The 18,615-nt window shown below is 34.1% G+C and overlaps 2 protein-coding genes across 3 annotated transcripts; both read left to right on the forward strand.

Annotated features, from left to right (window-relative positions):
* The first annotated feature begins 642 nt into the window (after positions 1-642).
* On the forward strand, positions 643-7,414 carry LOC133680126 (uncharacterized). Of its 2 annotated transcripts, none has more exons than XM_062102949.1 (18): positions 643-807; positions 908-968; positions 1,096-1,132; positions 1,231-1,398; positions 1,511-1,591; positions 1,693-1,771; positions 2,620-2,753; positions 3,483-3,622; positions 3,876-3,926; positions 4,011-4,093; positions 4,179-4,233; positions 4,310-4,424; positions 4,525-5,047; positions 5,134-5,347; positions 5,502-5,572; positions 5,944-6,112; positions 6,209-6,338; positions 6,433-7,414. In XM_062102949.1, exons 1-18 carry the CDS (start codon positions 728-730, stop codon positions 7,140-7,142), a joined length of 2,901 nt encoding a protein of 966 aa, XP_061958933.1. In that variant the 5' UTR covers positions 643-727; the 3' UTR covers positions 7,143-7,414. The 2 variants fall into 2 exon arrangements, with proteins under 2 accessions (XP_061958933.1, XP_061958932.1); XM_062102948.1 differs by having other exon boundaries at positions 1,250-1,398.
* Positions 7,415-15,179: 7,765 nt separating this feature from the next.
* Positions 15,180-17,952, forward strand: LOC133679258 (chromatin remodeling protein SHL-like). The gene is made up of 5 exons (XM_062101801.1): positions 15,180-15,353; positions 15,446-15,791; positions 16,052-16,120; positions 17,107-17,239; positions 17,542-17,952. Exons 1-5 carry the CDS (start codon positions 15,281-15,283, stop codon positions 17,566-17,568), a joined length of 648 nt encoding a protein of 215 aa, XP_061957785.1. The 5' UTR covers positions 15,180-15,280; the 3' UTR covers positions 17,569-17,952.
* The last annotated feature ends 663 nt before the right edge of the window (positions 17,953-18,615 follow it).

Below are 18,615 nucleotides of genomic sequence, written 5' to 3' on the forward strand. Positions count from 1 at the left end.
ACTTGCCCTTTCTCTGCTATGTGCATCGATATTCCATTAGCATGGATCCTTCCATGTTTTATGTCACTCGTGATTTTTTATTTTTATTTTACAATTCCTGTTTTCGTTGCATCATCGATAGATGTGAGCACAGACAATGAATATTCGACGCTAGTGACATATATTTACGCAGAAAATTCAACCCTACTGACATGGGCAGAAATGCAATCTGAAAATGGACCTGGGCCTTCTTTTTAGGACACATTACTCTATTCAGCCCTTTGCAATAGATAGTAACATTATTTAAGCCTTTGACACGACAAAAGATGGGGGGGGGGGGGGGGGAGAAGAACAGAGGATTACTAAGGAAAATTCATTAAGAGACAAGCATGTTTTCTCCAACTTCTCTTACAAACATAACAAGGCCAAACAAACCCTTAGTCTTGTTTGAAGTATTTCTAAAAAAAATAAATAAAAAAATCTTGCTTCCATTCGAAACAAGAGAGATTAATTAAAAAAAAAAAGCAAAAATTATCTCCTTTGGACTACTTAATCTAGAAGACCCAACCCAGAGAAGCCCATAAACACTTAATATTCGGCCCTGGATCAGCCCACAACCCAGCTCCCCCACACTAGCTAATTTAACGCCGTCGAGGTTTTTTGAGGATTTAGGTTCGGCTATACCATACTCACGGTTTCCATCGCCACACACCAAAACACAGCACAATGGGAAAGAAGAAGAACACGAATGAAAGTGGCTCCGCTTCCGAGCACAGCTCTAGCACTCTTTTCGTCTCCAGCTTACCTTACTCTTTCACCAAGTCTCAGGTACTAATCTTCACTTAAATTACCACCTAATCCTTTGCTTCAACTCATGATAATCTTGCTGCTTGATGGATTATTTTTTTTATTTTTTTTATTTTAATAGCTTGAAGAGACTTTTAGTGATGTCGGTCCAATCAGGCGCTGCTTTATGGTTACGCAAAAAGGTATGAAAATCAGAGCTGCTGCACTTCTACTTTCATTTAAATTTTTTTTGTACAATTTCTGATTTTTTGTTTTTAATTTGTAATTATTCTTGAATGCTGCTATTATTAATTGATTTTTATTTCTCAGGGTCGACTGAGCACCGTGGATTTGGTTTCGTTCAATTGTAGGTTTACTTATGGATTATTAATTGAAATAAATCTTATCATTAGTCTATTTTGCTGTTTTTCTCTTTAATTTTGTTGCTGCTGCCGCTGCTGTTAGTGATTGGATTCATTTTTAGTGCGCTTAAGGATGATGCTAACCGAGCTATTGAGATTAAGAATGGTTCGTTTGTTGGAGGCCGGAAAATTGCAGTTAAACATGCTATGCACCGTGCGTCATTAGAACAGCGTCGGGCAAAGGCAGCTCAAGGTCAAGGTCAAGTTCAAGGTCAATATCATCCATTGTTAGTTTTAGACTCTTAAATTTATCTTGTTTTGCTATTATAATCAGGTTAGAAAATAATGTATAGAAACAAATTACCTGTTTGTTGTTTACTTAGATGATGCAACGAAGACCATGGATGAGAAGGGCAGTGTTGCCTCTAAGCCAGAAAAGCATGTTCTGAATGTGCTGGAATCAGGTTGGGAATTATGGTACATTTTGTCATGCATGTTAAGTTAAATGTTCCTGTTTCAGATTGACATTCTGCGTGTGAGTTTGATATTTTGAAAACAAATTTAGGGAAACCTCGAGAGCCGAGAAAACCAGCAAAACTTGTCACTGATCTAACTGATAAAGAGAATTGTTCTGAAAAGCAGAGGTACTTTATTTTCTTGGTGATATTATGGACATTTTCTCTTGAATTATTTCTAATTGTCTCTTTGGGTGTATCGGCTGTTAAAGTTTTCATAAATACCTAGACTAGTATCATTTTGCAGAAGCAATAGCATCCAAACTAAGTCAGATAGCTCTCTTAATGTGACTGGACTTTTTCATATTGTTTGGTGTTCCATTAAAGTTTAAGTTATTAACTATCTGTTGACACTCACTACAGAGCTTCACTATTAATCATTGCTGTTAGAGGGCTCATGCTTTGTGGCGCCCTCAGACAATATCCAATCTCCATTAGTAGCTTAGTATTGTGGTTGTTTGTGCTTGCTTCCCTACCATAATAGCCCTTTGTAGGATTGGATTAATAAAAAACCATATCCCTGTATTAAGTAGAATGGTGAGACAAGATTCATTGCTGACTTCGAAATGTTGAAATAGATTATGAAGTGTCTGTTTCTTGAGTTATAGCTTTGAAGTTAAAGTAATTACAGCTTTGAACTTACAACCCTGATGTAGGAAGAAAAGGCAAAAGGTAGCAAACGAAGCCAAAAGGCTGATTTTCTGGACTGAACAACCAGAAAAGAAAGAGAGCTATAAAATTCTCAAAATATCAATAACGTTTGTTATTGGTGGATTAGCAGCCCTTAGATGCTAAACAGAACCCTGAATAAAAGAAACCCTAGCCCTTAAAAATAAATAAATCTTGGTCACCTAAACTACCATTATAACTAATACATGAATTCATATATAAGGAATTATTTGATGATTGCATAGCAGTATTTTTTCTGTTCTTCAGAAAACTACACATGGTTATTTTTTTTCTTTTGATCTATGAAGGGTTGCTAGAACTGTGATATTTGGTGGCCTTCTTAATGATGCTATGGCAGAAGATGTTCATCAGCGAGCCAGAGAGACTGGCACTGTGTGTTCTGTAACTTATCCCCTTCCCAAGGAAGAGCTGAAAAAACATGGTAAGGGTGTTCTTTGTGAATAACTGGTCTTTTGGGGTGTGTGGCGTGGAAATGGATGATAGGGAAGCTTCCACAATTTAACATGATAAGATAATGTAAGATGTTAATATATTCGTTTGAATTCCTTGTTTGTGCAAGTCATTTATACGTGGTAACTCTGTTACCAAGCAGCAATCTATGTGCTCCAGCTTCCACTTGATGTGGGAAGCAGAAACCTTTGCTAATTGAATTTATCTTCAGAATTATTTTTTTTAGCTGATTTGTTTTTGGTACGGCACATGACTTGTAATCATATCACGATAGAAGTTTTCCTGTACACAGGATGCCTTCTGATGATAATTTTGAAATACAGTTAACAAAAAACTTGCCTTTATTTGTTTGTATATTCTCTTGCAGCGTGGTAGCATTTATATTACCTGTTATGATATTGTCACAGTAAGAATGATTTACAATTTCAGCAAAGTGGGAATCTGTTAGTTCTTGCAAGCTGTTTAATGCTTTTGACACTTGTTATGGTCCTCTATTCCGATGGTCTAATCCTTTATTCAATCTAGCTTGTTTATTTGCCTGTAGCTTATGGAGTTAGAGTTTTTATCTTACTCGAATACAGACATCAACTTGATTATTTCCAGTTTGGAAACTGTAAAACATATGTATACAGAAATCTAAGGGATTTTAGTTTGCTCTGTTTGATGATAAAAAAAAGGTTGTTTTGTGTAAAATTTCTAGGACTTGAACAAGATGGATGCAGATCAGGTGCTTCAGCTGTACTTTTCACAAGTGTCAAAGAAGCACGTTCTTCTGTGGCAATGCTACACCAAAAAGAAATTAAAGGTGGAATTGTTTGGGCGCGGCAGCTAGGGGGGGAGGTAATTTCAAATTGCTTGCTACATGGAAATGATGGCTTTTATTTACTCTGCTAATATTTCTACTATTGTGTCTGCTTCAAGAATTTTCTCTGTCAATAAATATGTTTTTGCCAGTTGCTATCCCTTGTGGTCTGTGTTCAGTGTAGTTCTATTAATTCCGGCTCAGATGAATCAAAAAGTTGTAAATTCTTTGAGCATAGGAAAATAATAGTTAAAGTTTTCTAATTACCTTTCAATTGTGTTTGTGGGCCAGGGTTGCAAGACACAGAAATGGAAACTTATTATCAGAAATCTTCCTTTCAAGGTTATTCTATGCTCATTTGTTATCATTCACCAATATTTCTGGAGGAGGTTGATTTCTAAACTAGTTTACCAAACATCAATGCAGGCCAAACCAAATGAGATAAAAGGTGTGTTTGAATCAGTGGGATGTGTTTGGGATGTGTTTGTTCCACATAATTCTGAAACAGGGTATGCAGATACATTATCCATAATCCCTGTTTGTCAATGATGTTTTGTCTCCTAGTATTTTCATGCCAATTTTGCATTTATGCAGGTTATCCAAGGGTTTTGCTTTTGTCAAGTTCACATGCAAGCAGGATGCAGAAAATGTATTCCTCATGAACCATGCCTTTTTTTTACAGGGATTCCATAGCATTTTGAATTTTTGCCTTTTTCCTTCTTCAGGCCATTCAGAAGTTCAATGGGCAAAAGTTTGGCAAAAGACCCATAGCTGTTGACTGGGCTGTTCCAAAAAAGATTTATAGCAGTGGTGCAAATGTGTCTGCTGCTTCAGAAGATGGTAAGTGGCTGTTTTACTGTGTTGCATTTTCTTACAGGGCCTGGACATGTTTTGACATTAAGTCTGTAAGTTTTAGTTAAGCTTTGTAGTGCTTCTACAGGACATCAGAATGAAAAAGACAGTAGCTGTGAGGATTCAGATTATGACGACGACGACGACAATGATACAGATGTTATTGGAAAAAAACAACAGCATGATGGGATTGTTGTTACTTCACCTGACTCGGATTTATCTGAAAAAGAAGACATGCCAACTGAAGTTGATTTTGAACAGGAAGCAGACATTGCGAGAAAAGTTCTCAGGAATTTGATCGCATCATCTTCTAAAGATCCTGCTTCTACTGATATGGATGATGATGTGTTGCCCAAGGGTACTGAGGAGTTGGAAACTGTTGATGTGCCTAGTAAGTTGCCTGGCGAGTCTGAAAATTTATCAGGGAGTCCTCTATCCAGTGGCAAAAGCAAACCATCTAATACCAAGCACATAGATGGAGAAGATGATTTGCAGAGAACTGTTTTTATTAGCAATCTTCCTTTTGATGTTGAAAGTGGAGAAGTGAAACAACGGTTCTCTGCATTCGGGGAAGTGCTATCCTTTGTTCCTGTCCTTCATCAAGTCACCAAGTAGGGACTCATATACAGTCTGATATGCTTCTACATTTCCTGATTCTTTACCTCAATTTTGTATAACCTACTTTTGTTCGTGGCAGGCGACCTAGAGGGACTGGTTTTCTCAAGTTTAAAACAGTAGATGGGGCTACTGCAGCTGTTTCAGCTGCTAATGTTGCATCTGGTCTGGGAATTTTTTTGAAAGGTAGGCAACTGACAGTCTTGAAGGCTTTGGATAAGAAATCAGCGCATGATAAGGAAAAAGAGAAGACCAAAATTGAGGACCGGGACCATCGCAATCTTTATTTGGCAAAGGTTCATCTATCACCCCCTCCGAACTTTGTTAACGCCTTACTCATGTTTTTTTTTTTTATTATTAACGTGGGTGTTCGAGCCAGCTTACGTGCACCTCGACTAATTCCACGGGCCCTGAAGTTAACCCTTTTTTTTTTACCGGTCCCAAATGCAGGAAGGCCTTATTCTAGAGGGGACTCCAGCTGCTGAAGGTGTCTCAATTAGTGATATGGCTAAGAGGAACAGGTAAGTTCCTTTCCCTGTTGTTTTTTATTTTCCCCTTTTATTTGTGTTTGGAAATGAAGATGGAAGCAACTATTCCTTGACTTTGGCCAATGTATGGTGCATGCATGTCATCTGGTAGTTTATATTTAAAAGGCTGGCTAGCATATGTTCCTCACTATATTGGTATAGATGGTTCTCTCTCAATTCACGCAGCATCCCAGGAAATGAGGATTTATACATGGATAGCGTCTTTGAATTTTGGTTCCTGTCCCCAAAAAGAGGGTGTATCTTTCAGATACATTATGATGTTGTTTCTCAACATTTCTGTTTATTTTTGTGCTACTCTTGTAAAAGCATCTTACCCATCTCATAAAGTTCTATGAACTTTGCAGGTTGCAGGAAGAGAAGATGACCAAGCTGAAATCTCCAAATTTTCATGTCTCAAGGACCAGGCTTGTTGTATACAATTTGCCAAAGTCAATGACTGAAAAACAACTGAAGAAGCTTTTCATTGATGCTGTTACCTCACGTGCCACAAAGCAAAAGCCTGTGATTCGACAGGTTAGCTACCTGGATTCTTGTCTTTGTTCCGTTTCTCTATGTAAAATTTAGCTTGTATCCTGAGATAACTTATTTGTTTTCATATTGCTGGTGCAGATGAAGTTTTTAAAGAATGTAAAGAAGGGAAAAGTTGTCACAAAGGACCATTCACGCGGGGTTGCTTTTGTTGAGTTTACGGAGCATCAGCATGCACTGGTGGCCCTGAGGGTTCTTAATAACAATCCTGGTAACACATTTCATTGACTTGTCTTGGTATCTCCTCTGAATATATTTCCAGAAAATCAATTCCTAACAAAAATGCAACACTCGCCTCCTTGCAGAAACTTTTGGTCCTGAACATCGCCCAATAGTCTCGTTTGCTCTTGATAATGTTCAAACTTTGAAACTACGAAAAGCTAAGCTTCAAGTGCAGCAGCAGGAAACCCATAAAGATTTCCAAGATACGCAGGAAAATGACGAGTCACAGACTCCAAACGCCATTCCAAGCCAGAAGGAGATGTCCAGAAAAAGGAAATCCAGAGTTGAGAATAGAGCAGTGAAGGACCCAGAATCAAATAGAATGGATGAATTGAAGAATAAGGATTCCTATAGGACGTCCTTGAAAGAACAGAGTGCTAAAAAGCAGAAGAGCAATCCAGGAGCTGAAGACATACAAACTTCTGCAAAAGACAAGAGAGAAAGCAGGAAACAGAAGGCTAAAGGCTCCCAACACAAGCAAAAGGATGAAGGCAGAAAGTCCGATGGTGGAAATTCAGTTAATAGCGAAAAAATAGTTAAACCTTTCAAGGAAGCAGATTTGTGGCTAACAAAGAGGAAACGTCCTAACCAAACAGAAGAAAACAAGGGCGGTAAGAGTTCAGAGAAAAGAAAAAGGCCCAAGAAGAATAAAGACCCCGTAGGACAGGACGTGGCTGATAAACTTGACATGCTGATCGAACAATACAAATCCAAATTCTCCAAGCAGACTGCCGACAAACCTGAAGGTGAAAAACAGGCTAATAAACAACTTAAAAGATGGTTTCAATCATAATTTCCTGTTATTGTAGCGTTGAATGGTGGATTCTTTCGTGGAAGAGTTTCCAAGGCAATTTATATGAATGCGATTGCCAGAAATTTTTGTAGTAGCCTGAATTTTGTGGTGAACTTGTAATCTCTACCATGTGTTGTAGAAATATGTGAGTTTGCTGCTCCTTCCTGGAGGATTACAAGGAAGATTAATTACCGTGAAGCAGACATGCAACGAAATTCGAGACCTTAAATTTTGCGTGGGTTCTCTTATTTATTTTATTTTTCCTTCGGGTTTCTCTTGGCTTGATTTACACGAATGCACTTTTATGCATAGTTAATGGGTTACCTGGGTGACTTGATTTGGAATCTAGCTTGGACTGTTTTGGATATTGAGTTTTGCTTTTAAACTGATTTGGATAGTGACCACTGACATGGTACAGAGTGATAATAATATCAAAAAGAATTATGCGAAGCTCGTGTCTCTTACAATGACTTCGGCTAACGTCGGTAATTCTAATTGGGTTTATAGGCCTATTTCAATGCACCGACAGGAGATGATCCCTAGGCCTCGGACATGGGTAGTATGGAAAAGGGCCGAGTATGGGTCAATGGCCATAGATATTGCACCGTTCATGCTAAAGGAAACTGCACCGGATGCAGCTACTCGGCTACTCTCCGGCCTGCAAGGTGCCAACTGGGCTGTGGTCAACCACCTAGAAAATGGTAAAACTCTCCTCAAGACCCCATTATTTTTTTGCCCCTTTTAAACAAGATTGGGACTTGAGAGAAGACCTGTGCTTCTTTCCTCATGGGAATTGATGCTTTTGAGCTCAGCAAATACTTATCGTTAAGACCAAGAACTCTTTCAGCACATATATATTTTCAGTATTTCTTGTTGATCTCACATACATGCTTCCGCATCCCATCATACATGTTTGTTGGTATAGTTTGACGATGATAGCATGACACGAATTAAATGCTACAGATGGAGACAAATCATCACCGTCATTTCATTTCGTTCACAGAAATAAAATCATGACCATCACTGACTTTATGGAACCCACGTGTGGGCCCCGCAAAACGAATGGTGCTGATTTTTATTTATTTTCTTATAACTTCTTGGTTTCGTTCTTATTGTGATAGTGTTATTAAAAATTAATTTTTATTTAAAAATATACTTAAATAATAATTCTAAAAAATTATTTTTAATGTTATTAAATTGAAACCATTAAAAAGTTAATTTAAAAATAAAAAAATATTAAAAAAAAAAACACGGCAACACCGCTGAAAAAAAAAATAAAGGCTGTAAATCTTTTTACATCTCATCTCACGGATGATGCATAAAAAATCTCTCCGGTAAAACGATTAGTGACGACAGGTGGTTGATTCTAAGCCATACCCTCGACAGAGAAAGATGCTTCTCCTGCTTTTATTACTTCTCTCACGATGCCGGACATCTCCTATGGACCTATTCTAGCCCCCCTCCCACCATTATCATCAAAAACGACATTTGAAGTAGAGTACTTAGAACTGGGTATTAATTCAGATTGTTCGGTTTAGATAAAAAAAAAATCAAATCAGTTTTTTTTCCTTCAAAATTCTAAATAATTAAATACATGATCAATTTGGTTCAGATTCATATTTATTAAAACTATATAAATTTAATTTAAATTAATTAACCTTCGGTTGAGTTTTTTTTTTTACGTATCTTATTTTAATAGGCTTTTAGCTTATAATTTTTTAAAATTTATTTTCTTTCTTTTAATTTAATTTGATTTTGTTTGATTTTTTTTAAAAAAAAATCAGAAACCAAAACCGGGTTTAAAAAAAAAGCCTAACAAAAAAAATTATCCAAAAGTTTTTAGAAAGCCATTAGATTCAGTTACTTTGAATAATCTGCCTTTACCGTCATAGGGTATCCTTTCTAGAGTTGGGTGACCCTAGGACTAGGAGGACATCAAACGTACCTAGCAGTTAGGTGAGGGCAAAACCCGTCACTCGTGATTCATAAAGAAAACATGTACTGCCCTAGTCTTTTTCTCATGCTGGTTGCAATCTTGGGGTCCCCCTCCTACTTTTCACTTTAAGGCCATTGACGAACCAGCAACGCTGGCACGGCCACTCACCCTCTGACGGATGAGCCAGCACGGCTAGACCGGTCCTAGCTACTCCTAACCTACTTTATTAGACAACAAAAACAGGTACTCATCTATCAAGGGTTCATGTGAAAAGATTGGTTCTCCACGATGCTTGCGGACAATCTAATTTTTGCGACAAAACTCTGTAAAGTCTTCAAACGTGGCAGTGTTACTTTTCAAATAAATAGTGCTTTACACGGTATTTTTTTAAAATATATTAAAATCATTTCTAATACCAACATATTAAAACAATATAAAAATTAAAGCAAATAAAAATAAAAAAATTAATTGCAAATAAAAAAAACTCTTGGTACATCAAAGCGTAGCTTGGGAGGACAGCCCTCCTTCAATTTGTAAGGGTTAAATTGTGAAATATTTCCTAAAATTTCACAAAAATAAATAATCTTAGAATTAAAAATCCTCAAAGTTCTCGTCTTAAACATTATGATTTTTTGAGTGACACTTTTGTTATGGTTTTATCAGAGAATTTTTTTTAAAAAATAAACTCTAAAAATCGTCCAAATTCCTCCCCTTCCGTGCAAATACCTAATGAAACTTTGATAAAAGAGCCGCATTTAAAAAATCATATTATTTAGGGTGGAAAATCAAAAGATTTTTAATTCAGATAGTATTTTACAATTTAGCCATTTGTAAATTCTTAGTTATTTTCTTAGGATTTGAAGATGACATAATTGATGCATTGAATCTTAAATTCTCAATTGTTGAAACTGTTTTAAACTTTTGACTCGGATGGCGTATAATTGTAAGACGAAAATAAGGTCTTTTGAGTATATTAATTCAAGTGGGATAATTTGTTTAAAGCTCAATTAAAAAAAAAATAACACCCATGCATGTTAATTGATTTTTGGTATTTTAAAAATAACTTTTAAAAAATAAAAAATATTTAATATTTTAATATATTTAAAAAAAAACATTTTAAAAAATAATATCTACCATATTTAAAGAAAAAAACAATAGTGTTAGAGCCAAAAATTAAATATAATGGGATGAAGGACGGGGTGAAGATAAATGTTGCCAAACTTTTGATTTGATTTCAAAGGTTCTGGATCTAAAGCAGCTGTCAATTGATTTTTTTGGCGGAAACATGTTTGGAAATACAGTGTAAATCATGTTTTAAAAAAATTTAAATTTTTTTAATTAAAATTTAATATAATTTATATGTTTTGGATCGTTTTAATATATTGATATTAAAAATAATTTTTTAAAAATAAAAAAATTATTAACATATATTTTAATATAAAAAATTATTTAAAAAATAATTATTATCACATTATCAAATATCCTAATTGATACGCTGACCTGACTCACGAGTATCACGAGACACGTGATAACTACCATCGATCCTTTCTCCTCCATCGTTTGGCATGGCATCTGCTGGCCACGATTCTTTGTGCCTGCCTGTTTCTAATATCTTTCAACTTCTTAGTAACATTAATTTCTCTTGTATTTCGGGAGTGTTTAAAATTAGGTTATTTTTTTAAAGTAATTTTAGTTAAAATATATTAAAATAATATTTTTATTTTTAAAATTTTTTTTTGATATTAATATATCAAAATAATTTGAAAACATGAAAAAATAATTAATCTAAAATTAAAAAAAAATAATTTTCTTTTTAAAACCCAGCTTTTTTTTTCTATGATTAAACTGCTGTGTTGTTTACTTAATCATGCTATAGAGTATAGACTACGTAAAATAAAGTTTTATTTGATTTTTTTAATCTTGATTAAAATAGCTTGTTTGTGACTAAACCAGAAAAATAAACTTAATTTACATACATGAAAAAACGAAGGCCTCCCTTGATTCTGTCTCTCGTCAATTTAGTCTCCACTCCCTTCCTATTTTATTGTCATGTATTTTTCAAGATAAGGACGAGGAACTTTGCTCTATCCTCTATTATACTAATTGAATTATTATTAAAATAAAAATTAAAAGAGATTAGTGTTTTACTTTATTGTGTACACATTCTTAATTTACAGCTGATTAGCATAAAATTACCATTTTCCCATTCGACAAAAAAAACTATCTAGTTGGGCATTAAGAGTAATGTATTTTTTATTAGATATATTTGTTATTATGAAATTGAATGGGATATTTTAGTCTTATAATGAAATCAATAAATTACTTTTATAAACAAAAAAAAAACCCTCGGGTGATGGGGTTTTTTTATTGTTAAAATAGTTAAATACCATTGAAATCAAACTTTCCGGACTTTGCATTTAGACTTTTTTTTGTAGTTCCCATGTTGTCTTAGGGGTAATTGGTCTTCTAAAGAATGTAATATATATATTTTTTAAAAAAATGGTTAAGGCAACGCACTAGCAAGTGGACAACGCGTGAGGCACTTTCTAGTCTCTAAACACTGTTTTTCAAGATTATCTTGTCATTATCTTCATGGTAATGTAATGCATGTTGTTGTTATAGCATTTTTCTCTCTTTTCTCTTTTCTCTCTCCTCTCACTAAAAAACATGATGAGGCTGTAAAAATTTAAAGAAGTTTGGTCCCTTGTTGATTGAATCAAATTTAGTCCTTATTATTTTGATTACAATAGATTTGGTTTTGAATCCTTTATTGATTTCTTTTTAATTTTATCCCTTAGCATTTGATTTTTATTTTAAGTCTGGTCCTCATTTTTTTATTTTTTTATTGTCATTTTATTGATTGAGATTTGTTTTTCAATTTTATCCCTTACCATTTAATTTCTTTTTCTTTTTGTGTCAAGTTTCATTCTCATTCTTTTCAAAAAAATTTAGATCATTTTCTAGTTGAGTTTGTTTTTTTTTTCAACTTTACTCCTCGTTATTTTGATTAGTTGAGAATTTGACTTCATTTTTTTTTACGGGTTTATCTTTTATGGTGTAATTCAGCCTCATGACCCGTGTAATGGTTGTGGGAGATTAGACCATGTTGACTTTGTTTTAATTTTTTTTTTGAATTTCACCATTCAACTTTTGGTTGGTTGGAGATTGGCATTTGTTTTTATAAAAAAAATTCTTTATATGGGGTTATCTCAATCTCATATCCCGGGTAATGGATTTGATGACTCTACCATGGTTGACGCGAGTCCCTTTTTTTGCGTTGCTTTTTTACTTTTATTTTCAAATTTTCCCTTTAATACTATGTTGATGCGAGAATTGAGCTTCTTATTTATTTTTTTAATTTTCTTTCCATGAGTTTATCTTGGTATCATGACTGGGTTATGAATTTGACATGCTAGCTCAGATATATTAGGTTATTTTTTTAAAAAAATTCATCATTCAACATTTTATTTGTTGGAAATTGAGATTCATATTTTTTTTATTTTTTTCTATATAATTAACTCATTCTTATATAATTTTTTTTAACAAATAAGATTATGAAGATATTTTAAGAATATTGTAAAAATACATCTATACAATATTGACAAACGTCTATCTTTTGCATTGAATCATTGTTGAATATTTTTTAACTCTTCTTGTTGTTTGTGTATTTTTTTTAATTATTTTATTAAATTAACCAAACTTATTAAACTCAAAAAAATCAATTATAAAATCTTATATTTTTTTTGGTCAGGGCCACCTATCCCGTTCTACATAAAAAAACTCATGATTTTTCCAACATTTTTTTTGATGCTATAACATTTTGTTTGATAAGAACAAAGTTAATAAATACAAATAACATGTAATAAAGTATTGAAAAAACATAAAGATTCATTAAATAATGGACCATTGATTTAAAGTCTCTCTCGTAGTCAGAAAAGAAATGCTTTTCTCACGCACACTTGATATTAAATATGAAAAAAATATACACATGATTCTTTTTTTATTACATTTAATATATATATAAAAATCCCATTGTGATTCTAAAATATCTCTAAGTATTTAATAATATAATAAAAGAAGAAGAAGAACGTTTAAAAAGTGGGTGCAATCACAAAATAAATAGAAAGATTGACCTTTGTATGATATCTTCAAGAATTCTTCAAAATTCATGAAGGTGATACAATATTAACAAATAGAAAATCATCTTCATAAAACACTATTTCATAGAAGATAAATATTAGAAATTGTACCCCTGTCATCTCTTTTATATATATATATATATATATATATATATATATATATATATATAAAATTCTTACGAAAAAATCTCTATTAATCTTTATCATGTCGCCAGATTTCAGCCGAGCTACCTTTTCTCCTCTCTTTTTTTCTCTTTTTAATTTTTTTCTCTTCTCTTGTCGAGGCTCAACCAAACTCCATGAAACTTAACTAGGCAGAGGCCCAAACAGCTCTAGCTCTAGTTTGACTGAGTTATTTTTGACTCACATATATTTACTTACTATTCATGAATAGTGATGTGCACGGCACCATTCATGAATAATACTTTTCATTTGTATTTATTCAAAGATTTTTCAAGCTATATATTATCAGGTTTTGAAAGAGACACGATGAGGATTCATCCGAATAATAGTAAACAAAAAACATTATTTTTTACCTACTTCTCATCTCACAAAACAAATTCAAATATTTTCCTACTCAAATTAAAAAAAAAACTTGTTTTAAAAATATAACTGAATTCCAAGTCCCGTCAACCATTAAAAATCAATATATTTTTTTTTTTTATGAAGTTTGCCCACCACGCCATCAGTATTATTGTTTATTCAACAAGATCTTCACATTTAATATTTAAAAAAAACACCAGAACAAGCTAAGATTGAAGAAAAACAACGAACAAACCATATGATTGGTTTTTACAATTTCAAACCTCAAGATGCAGATGTCGTTAAACGAAGGGACATGTACTTTCAGAACGATGACGTGGCGATACCAAAGACACCGATCTGAACTTGACGTGGGAAATGAACAGAGAAACAGCAACAGCTGAGAACTGAGACGGCGATAACAGAGACAACCATCACAGCACATGCCTTTCAGATTGCCTCTTGCCACTTCCCAGGCAAACATTAACATGAAAAACTCCCCCACGCTTCCATCAAGCTTCATGCGCTCCCTCCTGGCCCACAAATAAATTCACGAAAAATCTATTCACGTGGGAAATGACCTGTTTGGTTTTAGAGCGAACAAGTTTTATCCTATCCTCGAAATAAAGATGGATTAAAAAAAAAAGAGAATTCTTTTTTTAATTAAGTGAAAATACTTTTATCATCTATTTCTTTTTCAAAACAGATCTAGAGGATAATTAGTCGTACTTCCTTTCTAAGCATATAAAATTTCCCGCTTTTAATGATTTAATTATGAGCATTTTTTCCACGCGCCAATATGGCGCGTGTGGATCAAATTCCATGCTGAGCATTTTTATATTGTAATGTTCAGTGTGGAATATGATACATGTTAATTAATTAAACTATGTTTGCTATGCTATGTTCAAAAGTCCAGTAATTAACAGGTTTACTCCACAATTCCCGTGCTAGATTGTCAACTAAACAGCATGGGACCTTATATCCTGTTCCGGAAATATCCCAACCGAACCTGTTCAAGAAATTGGTGGAACCAGGACCAGGCACTCAACGGGTCTGGTCAGAGTTTTTAAAAAAAAAGTCAGGAGAAAACCCTCTGGAACAGACTAGGTTTCACACCGGTTGAACCATAAATCCGGTTCAATCACATTTTAATTTTTGTTTTATTTTATACAATAATCTATAAAAAAATAATAAAATAAAATAGTTATAAATTATGTTTTTTTTAAGATTTAACACGGCTAAGAACTATAGCATTTATAGCATATAATAATTATGAAATGGTTTAAAAATAGTCATAACAAATATGGGAATAGGATGTCTTGGGCAATAAATTTTAATATTAATTTAATATTTTTAAATAAAAAATAATTAAAAAAACAAATTAAAAAAACAGGTAGAATCTTACTAACTGAACAAGCTAGAAATACATAAAAATAAAATTATTAAAACAATAAGGGGACAACCTTTGTGTTTAATATCTTCTCTCTCCTCCACAATCTCTTTCTTGTCTGTGTGCATGACCTTGTTTACACACCACTTCCATGGCCAAAGCTAAAGCACCAAGACGCACTCTTGACTCTTACACTGTTAAACCCATCAACAAAATCGTTAAACGTAATAAAAACTTCGCCCCCCTTTTGTAATTTTTTCAACTGATTAATATCATCTAAAAAATATGAAATTCATTCTTTCTTTCCTTTCTGTAGCCGGAGATTGCGTGTTGTTGCGACCATCGGATCCGTCGACCCCCTCGTACGTGGCGAAGATTGAGCGGATTGAATCCGACGGTAGAGGAGCCAACGCGAGGGTACATGTACGGTGGTATTACCGCCCGGAGGAATCAATTGGTGGCCGCCGGCAGTTTCATGGCTCAAAGGAGGTTTTTCTCTCCGATCATTATGATATCCAGAGTGCAGACACGATTGAAGGGAAGTGTACGGTTCATAGTTTCAAGAGTTATACCAAGCTTGATGCTGTTGGAAATGACGATTTCTTTTGTCGTTTCGAGTATAATTCGTCTACTGGTGCTTTTATTCCTGATAGAGTTGCCGTGTAAGCCTCAAAATTTCTTTTCTTTTTTGTTATAGACCCTGTGATTATAATTAAAAGCTGATTTTTTGTTTTGATTAAATGTGAATTTGACAGTTTCATTCGGTGTTTTTTCATTTTTTAGCTTGATTTTTATGCTATTATTCGAGTTTTTTTAGCTTGATTGTGGCTTGATGGATTTGAATTGAACATTTTTATTTAGGATTAAAATAGCAAGATGGGTTTTGTTTTATGTGGATAATGAATTGGTTTTGATGTGGCAGGTATTGTAAATGTGAGATGCCGTACAATCCTGATGACTTGATGGTTCAATGTGAAATCTGTAGTGATTGGTAAGTTGTGTGCCTCTGAGATGATTTAGTTTGTTTGAAGCCCTTTTCTGGGTTCTAGTTCAGGTTTCGTGAATGGGTTTTTGTTCTGTGATGCTGTTTGGAATTTGCTTGATGAGATTATTCAATGCCATGATCACGTGGGTGCTTGTAAGTTCTAGCTAGGAGCTCGCGCAGCTTGCTATCCCAAATGTTAAGGAGACTAGAGGAGTTTAATTTTATTCTTCTTTTTGCGAGAAAGAATATGTTTACATTTACAACACCATTTCCAGTTGTCAGTTGTTTTTTCATATTTATTTTCAAACCGAGGGGAATAGGCATTATATTTTCTGTGCAAATTGTCTCTGGGATTGAAGTAATAGATGGATTACAGTTGAATTGGACTACAGTAATGTTTTCTACAGTTATTTTGAAGTTGTTTCGGCTTCTGGTAACTAAAGTATCTTAGATTTTTCTTTTTAAGTGACTGTAGCCACTCTGCTTTTCTCCAAAAGATATCACACATGCATTTGTGCTTTCTGTGTAAGAGCAATTGTTTACGTGAAGGACAGATAAATTGTCCAGTAGTTTTAACTGAAAACGGGAGCCTTCGCTATTAAAAAGTACAGGAGAAGGTCGTCATGGAAAAAAAAAAAAAAAAAAAAACTCTGCACCGTGTCTTTTGCTTGCATGTTTTTCTTCCCTTTTCTTTTCCAAATTTCCTCTGGCATGTGATTTTAGAGGCATGCCTTGATCACGAGATTTGTTTCTAACCTTCACTTCAAAGGGATTTCTTATATTGAGGTCGAGGCTACGTACATGCTCCTAGTTCGGAAGGAGTTAGCAACAAGGGTATAGAGGCTTATGGTTTAATGCCTTTTCTTATGTGATTGTCTGTGCATATTCATGGGATGTTTTTACCAGAGAGCTGTTTTGCTGCAGACATATCCATTTTATGCAAATACATTGGGAAAACAATGCATCATTCAGCATACTACCTTTTGATTCAGGTTTCATCCTGCTTGTATAGAAATGTCTGCAGAGGAAGCTAAAAGACTTGATCACTTCTTCTGTGAGAACTGTTCATCTGAAAGCCAGAAGAAGTTGCAGAATCCGCATAATACCAGACAATCAGATGCAAAGGTATTCCCATTTACTGTAGTGTTGAATGTGTGGCAAGTGGGTAAGCATGTGACTCAAGGCAAACAAGTCAAAAGTCATTTTAGTTTTCCTGATTACTTTTGTGTTGGTATTAATTTAGAGTGAGAAGAACTTCTTATGCTAATTTATGGTGGCTTGCTGTTGTCTTGTGATAATGGGGGTTCTGTAATTCTAACAGAGAAAAGGATCCGTGTCAAAGTGGCATGCAAATGGCAGATAACCACGAATACAGGAAGAATGAATTGACTCTATCATTGATGATATTTTCCATGGTGTTCATGCAGGTGGAAACGAAGAGACGCCGAAGGTGATAAAAAGTAAATAAAATACAGATGCTGATGTATAATGATAGCAGAGGAACTGGAGGTCTCTTTTTAACCTTGGTTAGGTTTCAAGCAAACACGGAGGCAAAGATATCTGCATCACAAGCTGTTTTATTTGCGAGTTAATGGCAGAGGGAAACTGGTTTGGAAATCTGTCGTGTTTAAATGGTTTGAGGATTGGCCACCCTGTCGAGGATGTGTTTGGTTGTTTTTAGTTTTATGTAATCATGTACATGTTTCTCACTCTGGTTTCTTGTTTATAAACTAGGGCTGTGTATAATCCAAACTATTTTAACTTGTTGGAAAAACAATTAGATACACAGCTGGGGGCAAAAATAGTAAAAGGTATCTGCATGGATGATTATCGCTGAACTGCTGCAGCATGGTAATAATTAATGCTTTTTCTAAAATGAATTAAAAAAAAAAGATTTAATTTTTTTTTCATGACATTTTAAAGAGGCGTTTAATAAACCTAGTTGTAATATGCTAATGCAAGTAAACTGTCATGTTTTAAATTTCATGTCGAATGAAAGATTAACCAAAGTTCTAACTTGAAGAGACAATTTTTTTTATTCTTTTTCGACATTCCGAAGGATATCAAAGGCCGGAGGAAAGGAAATCAATGGTTGGTTTTGAAAAAAGAAAAATTCCTTTTATTTCATTTTTTTGATATTTTTAGATTTGATGTTAAAAATTAATTTTTAAAAAATCGAACAAAAAATATTTAAAAACTAAACAGTTTAAAAAGCTTGTTCAATCTTCTCGTTTATAACTGTAAATCAATGGTTCTGATAGCGAACTTCAAAGAGGTTGGTCGCATTGCTAAGAATCCCACCATGGCTGGTGAGGTTTAGAACACTATAAAATCCAATCACAAACTTGTTATCGAACATCCTTTAGCTTGTTAAGAAAAACTGTCCAACAGTACCGCTGGGAAAAAGTTCTGATTGCGACTCTGAAAGCGGAAGCCAAGATGAGAAATAACTCAAGTTACCGAGAAAAATAGCATTTTGTCCTACTGTTTCCTACGATTAT

The sequence above is a fragment of the Populus nigra genome, chromosome 19 (genome assembly GCF_951802175.1).
Source record: "Populus nigra chromosome 19, ddPopNigr1.1, whole genome shotgun sequence".
Taxonomy (NCBI): Eukaryota; Viridiplantae; Streptophyta; class Magnoliopsida; order Malpighiales; family Salicaceae; genus Populus; species Populus nigra.

Excerpts from the sequence above, each read along its gene's own strand:
- LOC133680126 (XM_062102948.1), top strand. The coding sequence starts at position 706 with ATGGGAAAGAAGAAGAACACGAATGAAAGTGGCTCCGCTTCCGAGCAC. Across the intron at positions 1,772-2,619 it reads AATTGTTCTGAAAAGCAGAG|GGTTGCTAGAACTGTGATAT; the intron begins GTACTTTATTTT and ends TGATCTATGAAG. Across the intron at positions 4,425-4,524 it reads GTCTGCTGCTTCAGAAGATG|GACATCAGAATGAAAAAGAC; the intron begins GTAAGTGGCTGT and ends GTGCTTCTACAG.
- LOC133679258 (XM_062101801.1), top strand. The coding sequence starts at position 15,281 with ATGGCCAAAGCTAAAGCACCAAGACGCACTCTTGACTCTTACACTGTT. Across the intron at positions 16,121-17,106 it reads TGTGAAATCTGTAGTGATTG|GTTTCATCCTGCTTGTATAG; the intron begins GTAAGTTGTGTG and ends CTTTTGATTCAG. Across the intron at positions 17,240-17,541 it reads CCAGACAATCAGATGCAAAG|GTGGAAACGAAGAGACGCCG; the intron begins GTATTCCCATTT and ends GTGTTCATGCAG.